Source organism: Schistocerca piceifrons, chromosome 1 (assembly GCF_021461385.2).
Source record: "Schistocerca piceifrons isolate TAMUIC-IGC-003096 chromosome 1, iqSchPice1.1, whole genome shotgun sequence".
In the NCBI taxonomy this organism is placed as follows: Eukaryota; Metazoa; Arthropoda; class Insecta; order Orthoptera; family Acrididae; genus Schistocerca; species Schistocerca piceifrons.
The window spans coordinates 482,122,864-482,140,066 of NC_060138.1; the positions used below are offsets into that span (position 1 = coordinate 482,122,864).

Sequence of the window (17,203 nt, forward strand, 5' to 3'; positions counted from 1 at the left end):
AATGGAACAAGATTTTTCTCCAAAAGCATATCATATATTTATTTATGATTCTGTTTACTGTGCAACATCTATGTAAAATGTTTTGTGAGCTTGAATAATAAAAGTGCAGTTAGGATGATGTCTGAACCTCTTAATGTTTGGAAAGAAGATAATTACGGAGAAAAGAACATTGTGTTAACAACACTTCTGTGTTCATGATTTTGTGTTACTCAACTCCCTGAAAAATGGGTGCACAGCCGTGTTAAATTTTTGTAAGGATGTAGTATTTCTTTTTATTTTTGCTGTTGCAGTTTTAGCATTATGCCATTATCAAGCACCTAAAAACATGTAAATGTTTCAGGAAGACAAATGTAATTGGGGGACAACAACATTTACATCCCTACTCCTCCATCCACCTTATAGTATGTGGCAGAGGGTACTTCTGATCCAATACCTTTTCTCCCCGTACCTGTTACATTCTAAAATGATGTCTGAGAAGAATGATTGTCTGTTAATTCCCACATGACCTCCAATTTCTCTGATTCTCTCATGTTCATCATTTCGTGAGAAGTATGGAGGAGGGAGCTAATATGTTGCCTGACTATTTTGGAACATATGCTCTCAAAATTCAAATAGTACATCTCTTCATGATGCGCAGTTCATATCTGATAGTATGTTGAGTATCTTTGTAATGCTCTCATGCTGAGAACATGACCACATGACGAATCACACTGTTCTTTGCAGATCTTTTCTATCTCTTCTATTAATCCTACTGATCTTATCTATCTCTTCTATTAATCCTTCTTGGTAGGGACCCGAGATTGACGAAGAATACTCAAGAACCATTTGAATGAATGTTTTGTAAGCCATTTATTTCACAGATGGATTTCATGTCTTTAAGATTCTCCCAATGAATCTCAACCTGGCTTGTGCGGTCATTGTACTTTAGGTCACTCTGATAGTTCATTCAAAGGTATTGTACGGTAATTGCTGTTTTCAGTGATTTGTTGCCAGTAGTGTAATCAAACAGTAGTGGATCTCTTCACCTATTTATGCACAATGTGCTGCAATAATTTGTGTCCAGAGTCAACTACCAGTCCCTACATCGGTTGTCAAGTTGAGTTATACCTGCAAGGAAGTCCTGTATCCAATCATAAATCAGGCCTGATACTTGTTAAGCCAGTATTGTAAGTGCGGGATTTGGTCGTGATGGGGGAAATGACTGTAAAATGGTTGTGTTAGGAGAAAACTTCAAAAGAAAGAGACTGATTGCAATCCTTCTCCAAAAGTGTACACCTAAGGGCTACGACAAACTCAAACTTGTTACAGCAATGGGAGATCGACAGTTAAATTGAGAGGTACTATTGGCCACATCTGGTCTTGGGCGAGAGCGCACTGAATACTGATGCTCTCTCACCAACCTGCCTGGTAAGCTCCACATGACTGATACCTTTCCTCCCATTGGTGGGCAGAGGGTGCTTCAGTGGGCATCCTTCCGGCAGTGGTACGGAAACATGGCATCCCTCGCCAGTGGTATTACTGTGAGATGATGTCTATGTGGACTTAGTGTAGTATTATGCAAAACATCCAATGCTATGCCAGCCCATGCTTGTTTGCTGTCTCGTCAAAGAGTCAACTGCCAGTCCTTACATCAGTTGTCATGTTGAGTTATAGCTGCAAGGAAGTCCTGTACCCAATCAAATGAAAGAAAAAAAGGAATGAAAAATTGGAACAAAGTTAGTTAATTTGGTTTTGAGATTTGTGAAAGCTGTATAGATGTATAATGGCCACATAGGACTAGTTGCAAAAGTAAGCAAAATTAAAGAGAAGTGACCCTGTAAGTTTAATCTTGATATGGGATTGCTGATGCAACACCGTCAGAGTGGGCCTGGTGTCAGGAAGACAACTGTGGTTGTAGTTGGAGGATTGTGGGAGGGCGCTTTCAAGACACTCAGCCTGACAGTGGGTGAGAGCAGCGTGCTGCAGGGCATGGATGCAGTGACGTAGGAGTGCAGTCAAAACCAACGGGGCTGATGCTGCCATAGGGTGGTCGGCAGGCTCAGTGGGTAGGCCTCAGATTACAGGCAACTGTAACTCTCAAGAATGGGGCTCACATCAGTGGAGGGCCAAGGAAGGTCGTCAGTATACAGGGGCTGTTTACAAGTAACAGTAGCACAGTTATTAGTAGCCACATAACAGGTTTTCTTCAACAGATAAAGACAGTTGGGCAATCTCTGTATCTTTGATTTACAAATAATAATCAATCATACACATTAAAGTTGCAAACTAACACTTGTGCCTAATATGCACAACTTTTAAATTTTGAGAACAAATAATTCTTGATATGCAATTATTTGCTGCAGTGGCTGTGCATTACCCCATGACAAAACACAAAATGTGACCATGTAAAAGGAACATGACTGCAGTGATGCAAACAATTAATCTATGCAGCTTAACATAGAGGAGGGCTGTGCCTGAAGTGTGCCGAGGGCATTAGTCATGGTACTCACCCAATGTCTGTTTCTTGGGTATTACTGGAGGTCATGGTTTAAAACATTTACTGTGGACGTGTGTATATATTGTCCATACAACAAAGAAAATAATAATTCAAGCCAGAGCAGACATAAAGCTCACATGGGATTATCTGGCCAGTGTGCAGAAACAATTTCTCATTCTCAATGCTGGGCACGTCCACCCTCTATAGCCTACTGAACTGTGAGCTTCCACTGCGGGAATCGAGGTGTGTGCACAGTAGTGGCACAGCAGTCTATCTCAAAACTTTAAAGAAATTATTCATTAAAAAAATTCTCACACATCTCGTATCCTCATTTTTCAGTTTCATGGTGGCATGCCTTATCATTTTTTAGACAGTCATAGTTCTTTGTGATATTTCTACATCTGATAATGAAGTGTGCTAAAGTTGGATACTTTGCAATGAAAAATATGCGTCACTATGAGTTTGCATTTGGTGCATGTTAAGTTATGTATTGCTGCATACGAAATGCAGCTAACAAATTGAATTTTTCCATGAACTTGACATGAGATCTATATCTATCACCAATCTCAAGAAAATGGATTTTATTTATTGCACTCACTTAAGATTGTCTGTCTAAATGAGAGTGGGAGTGAAATACTCATGTCATCCTTCAGAACTCATAAATGATTTGAGATTCAGAAACAAATTTGTGATAAATGATAGCATGCAAAGCAGAGAGTATTTTGCCACGTATCTAATATGTGAAACTTTCTTATCTACTGCAAAATATTCAAGACTACAGATTTTTCTAGTGAAATAATGTAATTCTTCGAAGGGCTATTGGTAGCTGGTGAAATGCTGGATGGATGGAAAGGAAGGAATCACTCTTTTATTTTTATACCGGCGTGAGCTTTTCATAAGTTATTGGCGTTCACTTGTCCTCAATTGTTTGATTAATAGTAGACTGCTTCTGGATTCTCTCGCAATTACAGCTGCATTAGCATGCTAGTGAGGTGAAATTGTGTAAATGCCACCTCAGTGTTTTGGGAAAAGACGCTAATTTTAATGTGGCGACCGACAAGAGGAAGAAAAAACGATGTGCAAGACAGGTGGAAAAAAAAAAATTCGCACTCTCTGTTCCAGTTTCGGCATAAATCTGTACCCATTGTGTTTCTAATAGTAAATGGTTGACTTGTCAAATTATTTGTCATACTGGCATAACCTGTTAGTACAGTTGTTTGCAGACTTGCTAGCTGTAGCCTACAAGTTTTGTGAGATGCATGTGTATGCAAAGGCTTACGCTGTAGAACCTCCACTACTGCGTTGTCCTGTCCGCAAGGGATCCCCCTACCACCCCTTCTGCACAGCTAGTGACCAAAAAACATTGCACACATTCTAGCATAGAGTTATTGGATAGCACCATCAGGCTGTATGGGTGTGGTAACCCATTAGGTACTTCAGACTGGTATAGTATAACAGGCTTAAGACAACCATTGTGGGGATAGGTTAAATGAGCAGAGAGCTTAACAGTGGGTGTAACTATGTCCCAAGAATAAATGTCAAACAAGAATCCACCTGAGCTGTGATGATCTGATAAGACTGAGACATGAATGTAGACTGATGGCACATCAAAACTATTGAAAATAGGTTGTGGCACAGAGTACAACAAACTGTTTACGACTGGGACAAACAAAGCTTCGTGCATCATAAGGAGAGTGTGAGAGCAAGAGGGGGTAATTCACCGCTTGTAAAACATATGGTCGTATAGATGTATTAAATCAGTGTATTGTGTTAGTAATTGGTGGGTATTTTGATGTCTGTAGGTGATGGAAAACACTGTGGACACAAACACGTGCAGAATTGCAATTCTGCAAGTCAAAACACCAACTCTAGACACAGGAAGGATTAAAATCCCAAATTAAAACACTTTCAGCCATTCAAATTTCCATTTTTATTTTATTCGTGACATATAGGAAGGATTCCACCTCAGGTCTAGTCAAAATAGGGGCCAGCATTCAGTGACTGGATTCCGTAGATTTCTTCTTAACACAGCAATCCCTTCTATCGTCGCTTGTCGATGCATTGCTTGGAAGGCTGGAAGATGGCATATTTGACATTTTATATTGAACAATTGAAGTACAGCAACCATCTTGTATGAAGGTGGACTTACAGAGACAAGAAGGATTGAGCAGTTAATTACTGTTTACAGTGCTTGATTGCTCTGCGTTAGTGGAGTGTTAAGCTAGTGAGAAGGAATATTTACCAAATTTTGATGGTAACCAAAGGGCTACAAACGGGGACAGTGATTATTACTGCCACACCAACTGGCATTAGCCAAGAAATTGATATCCTGTCTGTGGATCTGTTTGTAAGATACAGGTGGTGACTGCATGGTGCCATGCCTGCAGTGACTGCGTGCATACATGAAACATAGTCAAAGACTAAGCGCCGAAAGAAATAGAAGTATTAGTTAGCTGGGTCTGAATGCATTTTACTTTATGATGTAAGTACAAAGCTGAAATTTCATATCAGGCTGGAAATGTGCAGTTCATTGAGAAGTCAAGACTATTTTGTCAGGAGTACATCGCATGGTCAAACTAGTGGATGAACATATTGCACAGTTGCTGAGTGAGTGTCTCTCATTCAAAAATGGTTGCATTATATGAAAGAATTTGGTCCACACACTGCTACAAGAAACAACGATAACAATGGAGTTTGAGGATGCCAATTGTCTAGCATCATTCCATTGTACTTAGCAACAAGCATCATTCCATTGTACTTAACAAGGATTTGCATTCATTGTGCACACCACAAAATACTCAAATTATGATACACCTCTGGTCCAGACAATACTTCATGTATCACAGATTATAGCAGACCAACATAAGTTCATCTGTCACTTGACAATTATTTCTCATGGTCTTCAGTGTTTATAAAGTTCCATAAGCACAACTATAATTTTACGTGGATAAGATATTACCACTCCAACCATTCTGCCAAACTACACCCAGAATCAATAACCGAAACAGAATAGGTGACTTCGTAGTAGGATTACACTTAGAGTGCAATGCACCACCCATTAACCAATGCAAGTATCTCACCAGTACCATCTCAGTAATGTCTACAACTATTGGTCACCTTACTTGTAAAGAAGCTATCTCTTAAAGTATCCTCCCACTACAGTAATTGCACTCGTCTACATCAGGTTCTGATAAGGAATTATGATTATGACTTTTGAAACTCACTTAACTAATTGAGCGTATGAACTTTCATTTGAATAACAGATGGGAAAAATTGAATGGCTTCAAATCTTACATATACTAGAATCATTTTATTTGTTGTTAATGAAGTTTATTTAATGAAACATTGTTAAGACAATCTATGGATTAATAATAATTATTTGAACAATCAGAAAGAAATGTGATTAGTTACATGAATAAAAACATATATGTCCTCTTTTGTATACTATCAAACAAAAGCCAAGTTATTTGACAAACATATATTTGTTTTTTTTCTACACTTATATTGCTTACATTTATCCACAGAAGTATCACAATAGAAATTATGAAGAAACACTTAACCCTACTCATGACATGACACAAAATCTTAATTGATGACTAATCAGTTTCTTCAAACACAATAGTCCCTCCAAATTGTATGTGGGTATAATCTCTTAATCCTGTCGGTTCATGAATATCACAGCAAGTATGCTCCTGGATTGGTTATCCACAATATAATAACTGGTCCTGTATATAACAAGTGTCATTTTGTATTTTGCTTCTTTAACAATGATGACTGAAGGTAGGATTAGTAAGTGTGCGTGTTGGGTACTGTCGGAGGGGTACAATAATTTTTGCACTTTCTGTGAACCAGGCATTGGCACAGGGCATCAAAGTAAAAAAATAAAATGTATATTATTTAGTGTGCAAGGCTTAGCACTGTGTATTAATGAAGTTAAAAAATTAAACTACAAAATCTAGACTATGAAATTCATTATCATTATTTTTGTTTCTTCATTCCGTTGTATCTCAGCGTAATATTTCCTTCTTCAAAAAGCTGAAGATGCCTACCAGTAATTAATGTATGATATCTATTTGGAAAAATGAAAGTTTTAAATGAACAACAACAAATCAGATTTGGTAGTATTGTTGAGCTGCTTGAGTAGAACCTCCATTTATTTAGATAAAATTTTTACTAAGATTAAAAAAAAAAAAAATAGATGTTTTAAATGGACAACAGCAATAGCAAAAACAGTACTACTCAAGCTATTGAGTTAATTAAGGGAAAAATTTCTTATTTTTCATGAAGAACAGAAAAAATGCTTAAAAGAATGAAAAAAGGTTAAGAGTAACTGAACAGTACCTGTATGCCAGATATGAAGATTTGTATAATAATTCAGTACCTGTATGCCAGATATGAATATTTGTATAATAATTATAACTTTATTCAAGAAATATTAGATAAAGAGGAAAGAGGTTGTTACTTTTATTTAGTAAGAACTGATTTATGAAAAAAAATCAGGTTTCTTATTTTCTGATTTTGATATTTTTCATGATTCTTGAAATTAGAGAAATCTAGAGAGGAAATAGATTTAGAAAACAGAAAACAATAAAAACATTATTCTATTGTTATAATGAAATACCTGATATAGATTTCATTTGTAAATGAGAAGATGTAGAAAATTTATTTTAATGTCAATATGGCACTGTATCATAATTTTCTAGAACCACTCTTTTATCACACTGATATGAAAATTCTTTGTTAACTTGCTTTTGATGAATTTTTTTGTTTTTACCTCTCCATTTATCGTATCTTTTCTTTCACTTCACTCTCAGTTAATCTTATCATAGATTTGCGATTCAGCTTTTGAATATTCCTATAATTTAAAGTATATCCATTTATCGTCCTAACAGTATTTTTATCATTTTTCTCAAAATAGTAACTTCTAGGTTCAGTTGAAGACCAATCACTAATCCAATTATTTCGTAACACATCAAACCATTAACCTAACATACATTGTGTTTCTGCAGTATTTTTACCATCATCAATATATACTATACTATCCGTGTCAAAATATACAACAGATTCTTCCAGTGATTGAAGTTTTCCTGGCGTATTTCCAATTTGAACAGTGCTTGGGTATCCGACCAGGTAGCGTCGTAATTTCTCCACAAATTACAATGCTACCTGGTCGGATACCCAAAAACTGTTCAGATTCTTCCAGCTTATCTAACATATATGCAACCCAATCTTGGATTTGATGTAGTGAATGCAGCAATAAAAATTAATTGTAGCATTGTTATTTTTTACACAATAATCTTAGAAATTATACTTCATTTGAACCATATTCTCATTAATAAAATGTTTATATATATTATCTAATCAATCATCCAGTATCATCTCATACAACTGGTGCAAATCTGTAAAATACTCAGTTTTATTCATAATTTGTCATTGTGCAAATTTTCCCCATAATTAATTTAGACATATCTCAGAAACAGCATATTTTCCTGGATCCCTTTTCTCTTATCGGATTCTAATAAAATATCTAATTATTCTTTAACTCTTTTGATATACATCTCGTTGGTTTTAAAATCATGTGAACTGGCTTCTAATTTTATTTTCTTAAAGTCTTTTACATAATTTTTAGGCAATATGTTTCTTTTATTTCTAAAATCCTATACTTCATTGACATATAAAATTTTGTATTCTTTTTCCACAGCTTCCTTTCCTTCATCAGTTGTCCATGTTCCAATAAGGAAATGACAGTTTTTGATTTTTATCGATCTTTACCTGTACTGGTAAAACTGGATTATACAATCCTGTAGCTGGTAACACCTTACATTTTAAAAATCTGTACTATTTTTGATATTAATGCCTTGGTCTATATATTTTTGTTGAATGTCGTTCAGGATAATACTCATAATATCATACAGTTAGATAGAGAGTACGCACATCACTATGTTTTATTTTCATCTTAACACCATCTGCTTTAGCTCTTAATTTTATTGTATTTGTACAACCACCACTAAAAGCATCTCTTGGATTTAGTGGTTTGACATCTTTGGGTAATTGTTTTAATTTCTTTAGTTTTTTTCATATTCTGTTGAGTTCACCCAATCACATTTCCACTAAATTATATCCAGAATTTCGCTATCTCACTACTTCTTGTTAAAGTGCTTTAATATTGCTTGTCCATTGACTCTTTATTTTTGTTGTTAATCATTTCATCTTTAAAATATATTTTTGCAATTATGCCAAAAACAGTCATGGTATTGATAAACAGTACTTGTTTCTTTATCTAAACCGTCTACTTCACCATCATTAAGAGCACATTGAATATTATAATTGTTTAAACAGTTTAGCCAAGCAGTAGACTCTTTACTGTAATTTTCTTTGTCCCCTTTGTCCGATACAGCAATTGTCTGTATATAGCCATGCAAACTCCAGCAATTAACAGAGTGGATCAATATTAGTTATCTCCAGGAATTTTTTTCTTAATTCAATACAAGTCCAAACAATCAAGCGCACTGGACTCACATTCGAGAGGATGACAGTTCAAACCCATGTCCAACCATTCTGATTTAGGTTTTCTGTAATTTTCCTGAATCGCTTCAGGCAAATACTGGGATGATTCCTTTGAAAAGGCACAGTTGATTTCCTTCCCCAGCCTTCCCTAATCCGATCAGATTGATGACCACGCTGTTTGGTCCCCTCCCCCAAACCAACCAATCTAAACAATGTCTTCTCAATATATCTACATCACAATTACAGTATTCATTGATTTCTTTCCTCATATTGAATACATAATTTTCTTTAACTTTGTTGCACAAGTGTGAAATTAACTTCGAAGCAACATTTATTGTCTGGTGTGTTCACACAGTGCAATCTGAGAATACTCTATAAATGTCAGAATTCAACAATGCCATAAATATATAAAACTTAACACAAAATCAAAGACATTGCATTGAAATGTACAACTTGTACACTTGTACACCTTAATACACTACACTGCACAAACACTATACAGCCACTACATCACTTTTCCCTAAGTGTTAACGATATCTGCGATTAAACTTGATATGGCATCTCGATTTCATGACAACTGTTGTTGCTGTTGTGGTGTCGTCTGTTGTAGAACTCAATGCCCATGGCAGGTTATCGGTGGCATATGGCAGGGTAGTGGGTGGTTTAGATGTGTCCATAAATGGTGTTTTAGCTGATTTGTGTGCGCAAGTATCGGCAGCTTTAAAGGTAGGTTTTAGGTGGCCAATGGAAACCGTTGTTGGTGTTCCCATGACGTTCATTCTAAACGATTTATCATCCCTGCTTAGTACAGTATATGATCCATCGTACATGATTGTAGAGGTTTACGTACTGTGCCGTGCGTAACGAACACTTGTTTGCAGCTCGACAAATTGGCTAAGACAATTGGGTAACGAGTCACTTTGATCCTTTTGTTGCAATAGTCGTGAGTGGTTGCATCTGTGTGTGTAACTCACTGGAAAAAGTCTAACACATAGATGATTGTGTGCAGTACACTGCACAGGAACTCACCAGGTAGTCTAATTGGATGTCCATAGCCCAGCTTTGCTGTGGTTGTATTCCGATCGACTTTTATGGCTGTGTGGAGGTTCGGCAGCATGATCGGTAGTGTCTGAATCTCCAGCACTGTGACTTGTGACATCAAAGAGATGCTTTGAGCCAACAGTGTAAGCGTTCTGTCAAGCCATTTGCAGCCAGGTGGTAAGCAGTTGTCCGGATGCATTTCATACCTAACAAGGTGTTGAGTGGCTTGAAAATAAAAGATTCGAATTGCCTGCCTGCCCTCGTTGGTAGTGACGAGTAATGGTACATCAAAACTGGCTATCCATCCCTTTAGAAATGTAGTGGTGGTGGTCTCGGCAGTGATATCAGTCATGGCGAATATCTCTGGCCAGTGAATTAATCAGTCTGTGACAGTCAGACAGTAAGTACATATCTCTGACAACGGCAGCAGTTCACTGATGTCAATTGAACATGTTCGAACCACTGGAACAAATGTTCCAAGTGGTGCCCTAACATGACGATGCAGAGGGATGTACTAACATGACAAGTGATCTTGTCATGCTGCCAGTGTTCCACACACAAGTTTTTTTACACCATTTGCACTGTAGCACAAACACCAGGGTGAGACAGGTCATGTTGTGACACAATGGCTGTCGAAAACCTTGAGTCATGAAGAGTTGTAGTTTCATTGAGATACGTCACAATCCAAAGCCACACTTGTTGGAGGCACTTGAATGCAGCATAGCTGAAGGCTTGATGGCTGGGTCAGTACGTCTCGGAGTCCACCAACAGACTGTTTTTCTACAGTTAGTGCCTCGTAAACAGCTAAATGACGAAGATGGCATGGTGACACTTTGTCCGAGCATTGAAGAAATGCATTTGGGAGCGGTTTGTGGTCCATGACAAGAGTGAAGTGTCTGCCTTCAAGCATGTGTCTGAATTGTTTTATTGAAGTGTATGCCACGTACAGTTCGTGGTGCTAAGTAGACCAGTTCTGTTGTGAACAAGATAGCTTTTTGCTGTAGAATTCTGAAGGTTGTCACTGTCGCATCAACCATTAAGGTGAGTGCCGCTTGTGGGGCAGTGTGTACCAACAGAGTGGATTCGGCCATAGCAGACTTTACATTGTTGAAAGCTGTCTTGCCTTCACTGTTCCACAGCAGTCTGCCACCTGGTGTACGCGAACCGTGTATTAAATCATTCAGCAGGGCTAGTGATGTGGAAGTAATCTTATGTCAATTGTTTCAAATCAAATTTTTTGTGAAGCTGCTAAGTGGGCCTTGGACAAAATTGCTGCTATCTACTATTTTTTGTTGTAAATGCTGTATCTCCAATAACGTCAGTTTAGTTATTGTGTAGATGGTATTACGGTATTATTGTATTTTCAGCAGAGTATTTCAGAATGAATTGTGAATCATAACCTTGAGAGCATCAGCTATAAATGTATACTTTTGATATTTATGAGATATCGTCCACCTACAGAATTCATAATTTGTCTTAAATTTGTATCACCATTAAAATTGTGAATTATTATTAGATTTGGAATATGTATACCAATTTCTTGTTTCACTTTGTAATCAAACCACGTGTATCTGTAAGTATTACAAAAAGAATCCTTATTGGTATGCCTTTTTACTACATTTAAACTGATTACCTGCAACTATTTTTTATTTTTATTTTATTTATTTATTTATTACATTTCCAGCAATGGAAAACACAATAATCTTGGTATTCTCTTATAATGTAACAACCACTTTTTACTACAATTTTGGCATCCTTTGACTATATATTCTTCACCAAAATTTCTTTCACAACACCACCATTTTGTGTTCTGTGTTGTATGTAATACTTACGATTTTTAATTTTTACTTTTTGTTTCTACATATTTCAAAGTGACATTTACGTAATTCAGATCTCAAACAAATAAATTTATGTTCTTGACCTTTATAAACGTCAACATTATATCAAAATATTTTGATTTTTATGCAGATAGATTTTTATTGCTATCTTAGGAGCACTATAGATAACTGGATTGAAATTTTCAGCACACACAACATTTATATGGATATCTAGTAATTGCTCAACATTTTTAATGTCATCTAGGGTAAATTCACCTTGTTGTATTCTCCTAACTGGTTCTTAATTTTAACTGTAGCTTGTTTGCTACCCAGGACATTGATTTTCATTATTATTAATTCTTGTAATACACATTGTAGTCTTTTTGTCTCAGCTAAATTTATTATTTTATTACCTCTGCTGCCTGTAAGAATTGCTAACATGTGAATACTAAACTTGATGTTTGCTATATCAGTAGATTCAGCAGATGATAAGATCTCTTATTTATCACGCAAAACTTGAACATATTTTCAAGTATTAGCTGATGCTTTGTATCCTGTAGAAGTCAGATAAAACATTTTTGGATTTGCAGTTGTTATAATCAACTTATCTCCTTTTCTGAAGTTAGTTCTCATTTTAGCTACTTGTACCATAGAAATAAGTGCTTTCGTTATATAATCTGTTTTTTCAGTAATGGTATCGAATTTATTAGTATCATGAAAGATAATTTTAGAGTCAGCAGACCAAGCATTAAATTTTTCATTAAATTTTGATCATAATTCTGTAGTCTCAAATAATTCCCATTTTTTGATGGTTTGGTCTCTCTCTCTCTCTCTCTCTCTCTCTCTCTCTCGCTCAAATAGTTGACTACTGAGTAGATGTATTTGAGTTAGTCTCACAATTTTTTTCTTTTCTCGGTGGTAGAGTTTTCTCAGAAACATCATCATCAAACCTGTAAAAGTAATTTGCATTAGGTACACATTTGATTTAGTGTTTTGGAATAATTCATTACAAAAAGGAAACTCCTGTAACACAGTGAAACTAATTAAATCTGATTTCTTTAATTTGCTGTAGCCACTAATACCAAGATTTCTATTAAAATTTCTGACACAGTCTACTTCCATGATATTGAAGTTGTTTGTATTGGTAGGGATAGATTCAATATTATATTGCATGATCTAATTAAACCAACCTTTCTTACTTTACTATACCCCTTAAATTATTTCTCCTACTGCTATCACGAAGTTGAGTGAGTGTAAACTATCTCAAAGTCTGTTCCATTCAAGAAGAAAAATTGTTATAAGATTTGTGAAGTATAGAAATTTAATGAAAATAATGAATGTAGTGATTGATTAAAGTTCATTATCAGTCAATTTTACCTGTTTGGCTGACAGTAAATGTTTTTTGAGACTTTTTCAGTTATTTCTTTTCCACACTTACACACCATTTTCATTTTTTGCCTGTATTCTCATTGAAAAATCTTACGTCTACGTGAGAGCTTGTCCCTAGATGTAGGATTTAAGTAGAAAATAGACAGTAATTTTGATACAGCAGGTGGCATCATGTACAGAAAGTCATGAACTCCAAAGAAGCATTGTTTGCCAAATTTTTGTTGGCTTATGCATTCCCTAATGTTGAATTGATAGAAGGCACTAGTAATCAGAAAACTTTGGGCCATTTGCCTTTTCTTCAATCCACTGCCCATATCGATGGCACACCAAGGCCTTTGCTACTCGTAATACCGGCTGCTGCAATGGTACACGCACTATTGTTGTATTGGGTTGCTTCTGAAGATTAAAATTCCAAATAGTAGAAAATTGCATCGAAGCACACAATTCGTAATCCGACACAGGGTACAATTAACCAAATTATGTTGCTGTAGAAGATGATTTTAGAGATAGTTTATTTCCTGTCTTCAAGTTTTGTAGCATGTAAGCTTTGGATCTTTTTCTAGTGGAGTTTCCTACTTAGGATGTAGGGAAGTATGAAGAAGAATAAAAAAGCAGTAATACGTAATATTATGTAGCATAAAGTAAAAATACATTAAATGTGTAATTACAGTGAAATACGTAAAAATAGGTAGGATAAAATGAAGTATATCAGTGCTGGCAGTATAATTCTTGACACTTGCACTGTTCACGTGTGAAGGATAAGACTGTATAATTACATAAAATCCCACACACTGTTTGTTAATGCTTCATTATTATAATCTAAATGTTTCAGCTCAGATCTCGAAAGACAATCACAACTTTCTGTGCTTCTTTTATTTGAACATAACCTTCAGCAATGTCTTGCACGTGTGAAAAAATACTAATTTACACAGTGTTTCTGGCCTCCTCATGTTATATTGTTAAATGGAATTGTAAACACAGTGAAATTTTATGTGCCGTTGTTTTGTTGTATTATGTGGTCGTCAATCTCACACTAACACGATTAACTAATGGATGAAATATTGAAATGTTGTATCAATTTCAGGTTGAAAAGTTTCAGAGTGGAAAACACCTTGGTACAGAGTTACTGAATTCTGCACAGGATATCTTAAGTACCCGCAGGGAAGTGAAGGAACTAATGAAGAGATGTGTAAAACTTGCCAAAAAGTTAGAAAAAGCTGTGCTTGAAGGTGCTACTGGCATAAAGGAGCAGCCAGAATTGTTATCAGATGGGTAATTATGTTCGCTTATCACTATCATCTTTTAAGAACAACTCCCAGGGCATCTTGCGAAAACACGTATTGCTAAATAAATAAAATACTTATAATTTCCAGAATCAGTTTCTTCTTTGAAGATAGAAAAAAAAGTAGTTGTGGTAAGAAAAGGAGGGAAAGGGGGGGGGGGGGGGCAGATCACTTAGAACGGATGGAACCAATGTTACTGATGTACAGCATTAGTTGACTTCACAATCACAATGATGCTTCATCAGCCTCTCTTAATTTCTCTTTTTACAAAGTCAACCACTTTCTTTCAATACAGCAGTCTGGCTGAATTGCACAATTCTTAAAAAGTATATTTTTCCCTTTACATTTCCCTGCATTGTAAACAAAAATGTGGAAAGACAGATACTTACTGCAGCTGATTGATACACAGTGCATAGACATGTCTAGCTGCACAAAATATTGCGCCAGGTTTCAAGTAAGCTTGTATTCTTTTTTTGTTTTAAATGCTCATACTTTCAAACATCTAAATGCACTCCCCTAGGGCTGTGAGAAAATATTTGTATTACAGGCCTGTCCCTCTCATTCTGAGGTCTGGGTGACTTGCCCTTTCTCGTTTAATAGCCGCCAACCTATTTATTTGTTTTATTTACATGTCAAGTTCTGTAGGACCAAATTGAAGAGCAAGTCTCCAAGGTCATGGAACATGTCAGTACATGATATTACAGCATAAAAGTAATAACAGATAAAAATAAAATGTTTATGAAGCAAAAAAAGTCAAGCCATAAGTTTTAAGATCACGCAATCAACAATATAACATAAAAATCAGCTTAATTTTTCAAGGAACTTCTCAACAGAGTGACCCATGAGGAAACTCTTCAGTTTCGACATGAAAGCACATGGGTTACTGCCAAGATTTTTGAATTCTTGTGGTAGCTTATCGAAAATGGGTGTAGCAGTGTACTGCACACTTTCCTGCACAAGAGTTGAGGAAGTCCGATTCAAATGCAGGTTGGATTTTTGCCAAGTATTAACTGATTGAAAGCTGCTTATTCTTGGGAATAAGCTGATATTGTTAACAAGAAACAGTAGTAAAGAATATATACTCGGGCTGCTGAAACATTGCACGTGACGTTTGCGCATGAAGTTGGCAGCGTAACAGAGTAACAAGTGAAGAACGATAGGCGCTAGGCGTTCAGCGTGGGGCGCCAGCCAATCACAGCGCAGTGAGCACAGCTGTTACTCACGTGCTGTGACGTCAAAGTTCCCGCGTTGCCGGCTTTGTTTAGTGAATGTGTATACAACGTGAATTGTATGTTGTTTACCACGTGTTTCTGTTGTACTGTGTGCTATATCGTTGTGACTTTTGTTACGTTGTGAGTGTACATACTTGGAAAATGCCACCGAAAAGACTTCGTTCACTTAGTGACAATCCTTTGTGTCGAGGGGTGCCGCTAAACAGCCAGGCACTGGAGTTATTACGCAGAACTTGTGAGTTTTACGAGCAGGAGAAAAACTACGTAAGCATTCATGGACAGCCATCAATTCCTGCCGACAAAGTGGTGGAACGTACATCGAAAACTCTTGGTATTAGTGCAAGAACCGTAGTAAGTAAGGGAGTATTACTATAAAACTTGGAAGATACTGAAGTGAGCCGTAATGATTCCGAGCTGTCTGGATCAAATAATACATTTTTATCAACCCCGGGAAAGAAGAAAAAGCGGCCTAGTCCTATCACAGATTCAGATTCTTTCCCGACTGATGCAATTCGTAGGCATGTTTATGCTTACTACAGCAGAAAAGAGTATCCGACCGTAGCTAAGTTATTAATCTCTTTAAAAGAAAGTGAACTCTTCAGGGGTGGTAAAACATCACTAAAAATTGTGCTAAAAATATGGGTTTCCGTTACAAAACGCTAGACGGACGCAAAGTACTGTTAGAGAGGGCACATATTGTTACCGCTCGTAGTATTTTCTTGCACAAACTTGTGGGCAGAGACATTCATTCCGTAATTTGGCTAGACGAAACGTGGGTTAATGCCGGGGAAGCTGTCAGTAAATGTTGGACGGATAACACACCCAGCAGTAGCGGCCATCAGCCGACGGGAAGAGGAGCTAGATTAATTGTGGTTCATGCAGGCTCCTCCAGTGGTTTTGTCCCTGACGCACTTTTAGTTTTTAGATCGAAAAAGACTGGTGATTACCATGAAGATATGGATCACACACGATTTGTTGAGTGGTTCAGGAACCTTTTAAAACAATTTCCTGTCCCTACAACAATTGTTATGGACAATGCTCCATATCATTCGGTGATACAGAACAAAGCCCCAACCACAAATGATCGAAAAGAAGTTATGGTGCAGTGGTTACAGGCTCGAAATATTGCAGAGGATATGAGTATGACAAAGGTTCTGTTGTATTCTCTTGTTAAAGAAAATAAGCCTACGACACCTACATATGTAGTAGACGAAATTACCAAGGAGCAGGGTCATACTGTAATAAGGCTGCCACCATATCACTGCCATTTCAACCCTATTGAGTTAATATGGAGTGATGTAAAAATGTATGTAAGGAACAACAAGAAGTCCTTTACAATAACAGAGGTGGAAAAGCTGTTGCGTGAAGCTCTTGTGACTGTGGATGTAGCCTCATGGAGAAAAAAAGTAGAGCACGTCGAGAAGCTTATACGAGCAGCACAGCCAATAGAAGGAATTA

At 36.6% G+C, this 17,203-nt stretch overlaps 1 protein-coding gene across 3 annotated transcripts in view; it reads left to right on the forward strand.

Moving 5' to 3' along the window:
• LOC124795127 (SWI/SNF-related matrix-associated actin-dependent regulator of chromatin subfamily A containing DEAD/H box 1 homolog) overlaps positions 1-17,203 on the forward strand; it is a 168,695-nt gene that overhangs the window by 86,243 nt on the left and 65,249 nt on the right. For all 3 annotated transcript variants that reach the window (XM_047259006.1, XM_047258996.1, XM_047259012.1), the window contains exon 7: positions 14,315-14,502. In XM_047259006.1, coding sequence (XP_047114962.1) covers positions 14,315-14,502 — 188 coding nt within the window. The remainder of the gene's footprint in view (positions 1-14,314; positions 14,503-17,203) is intronic.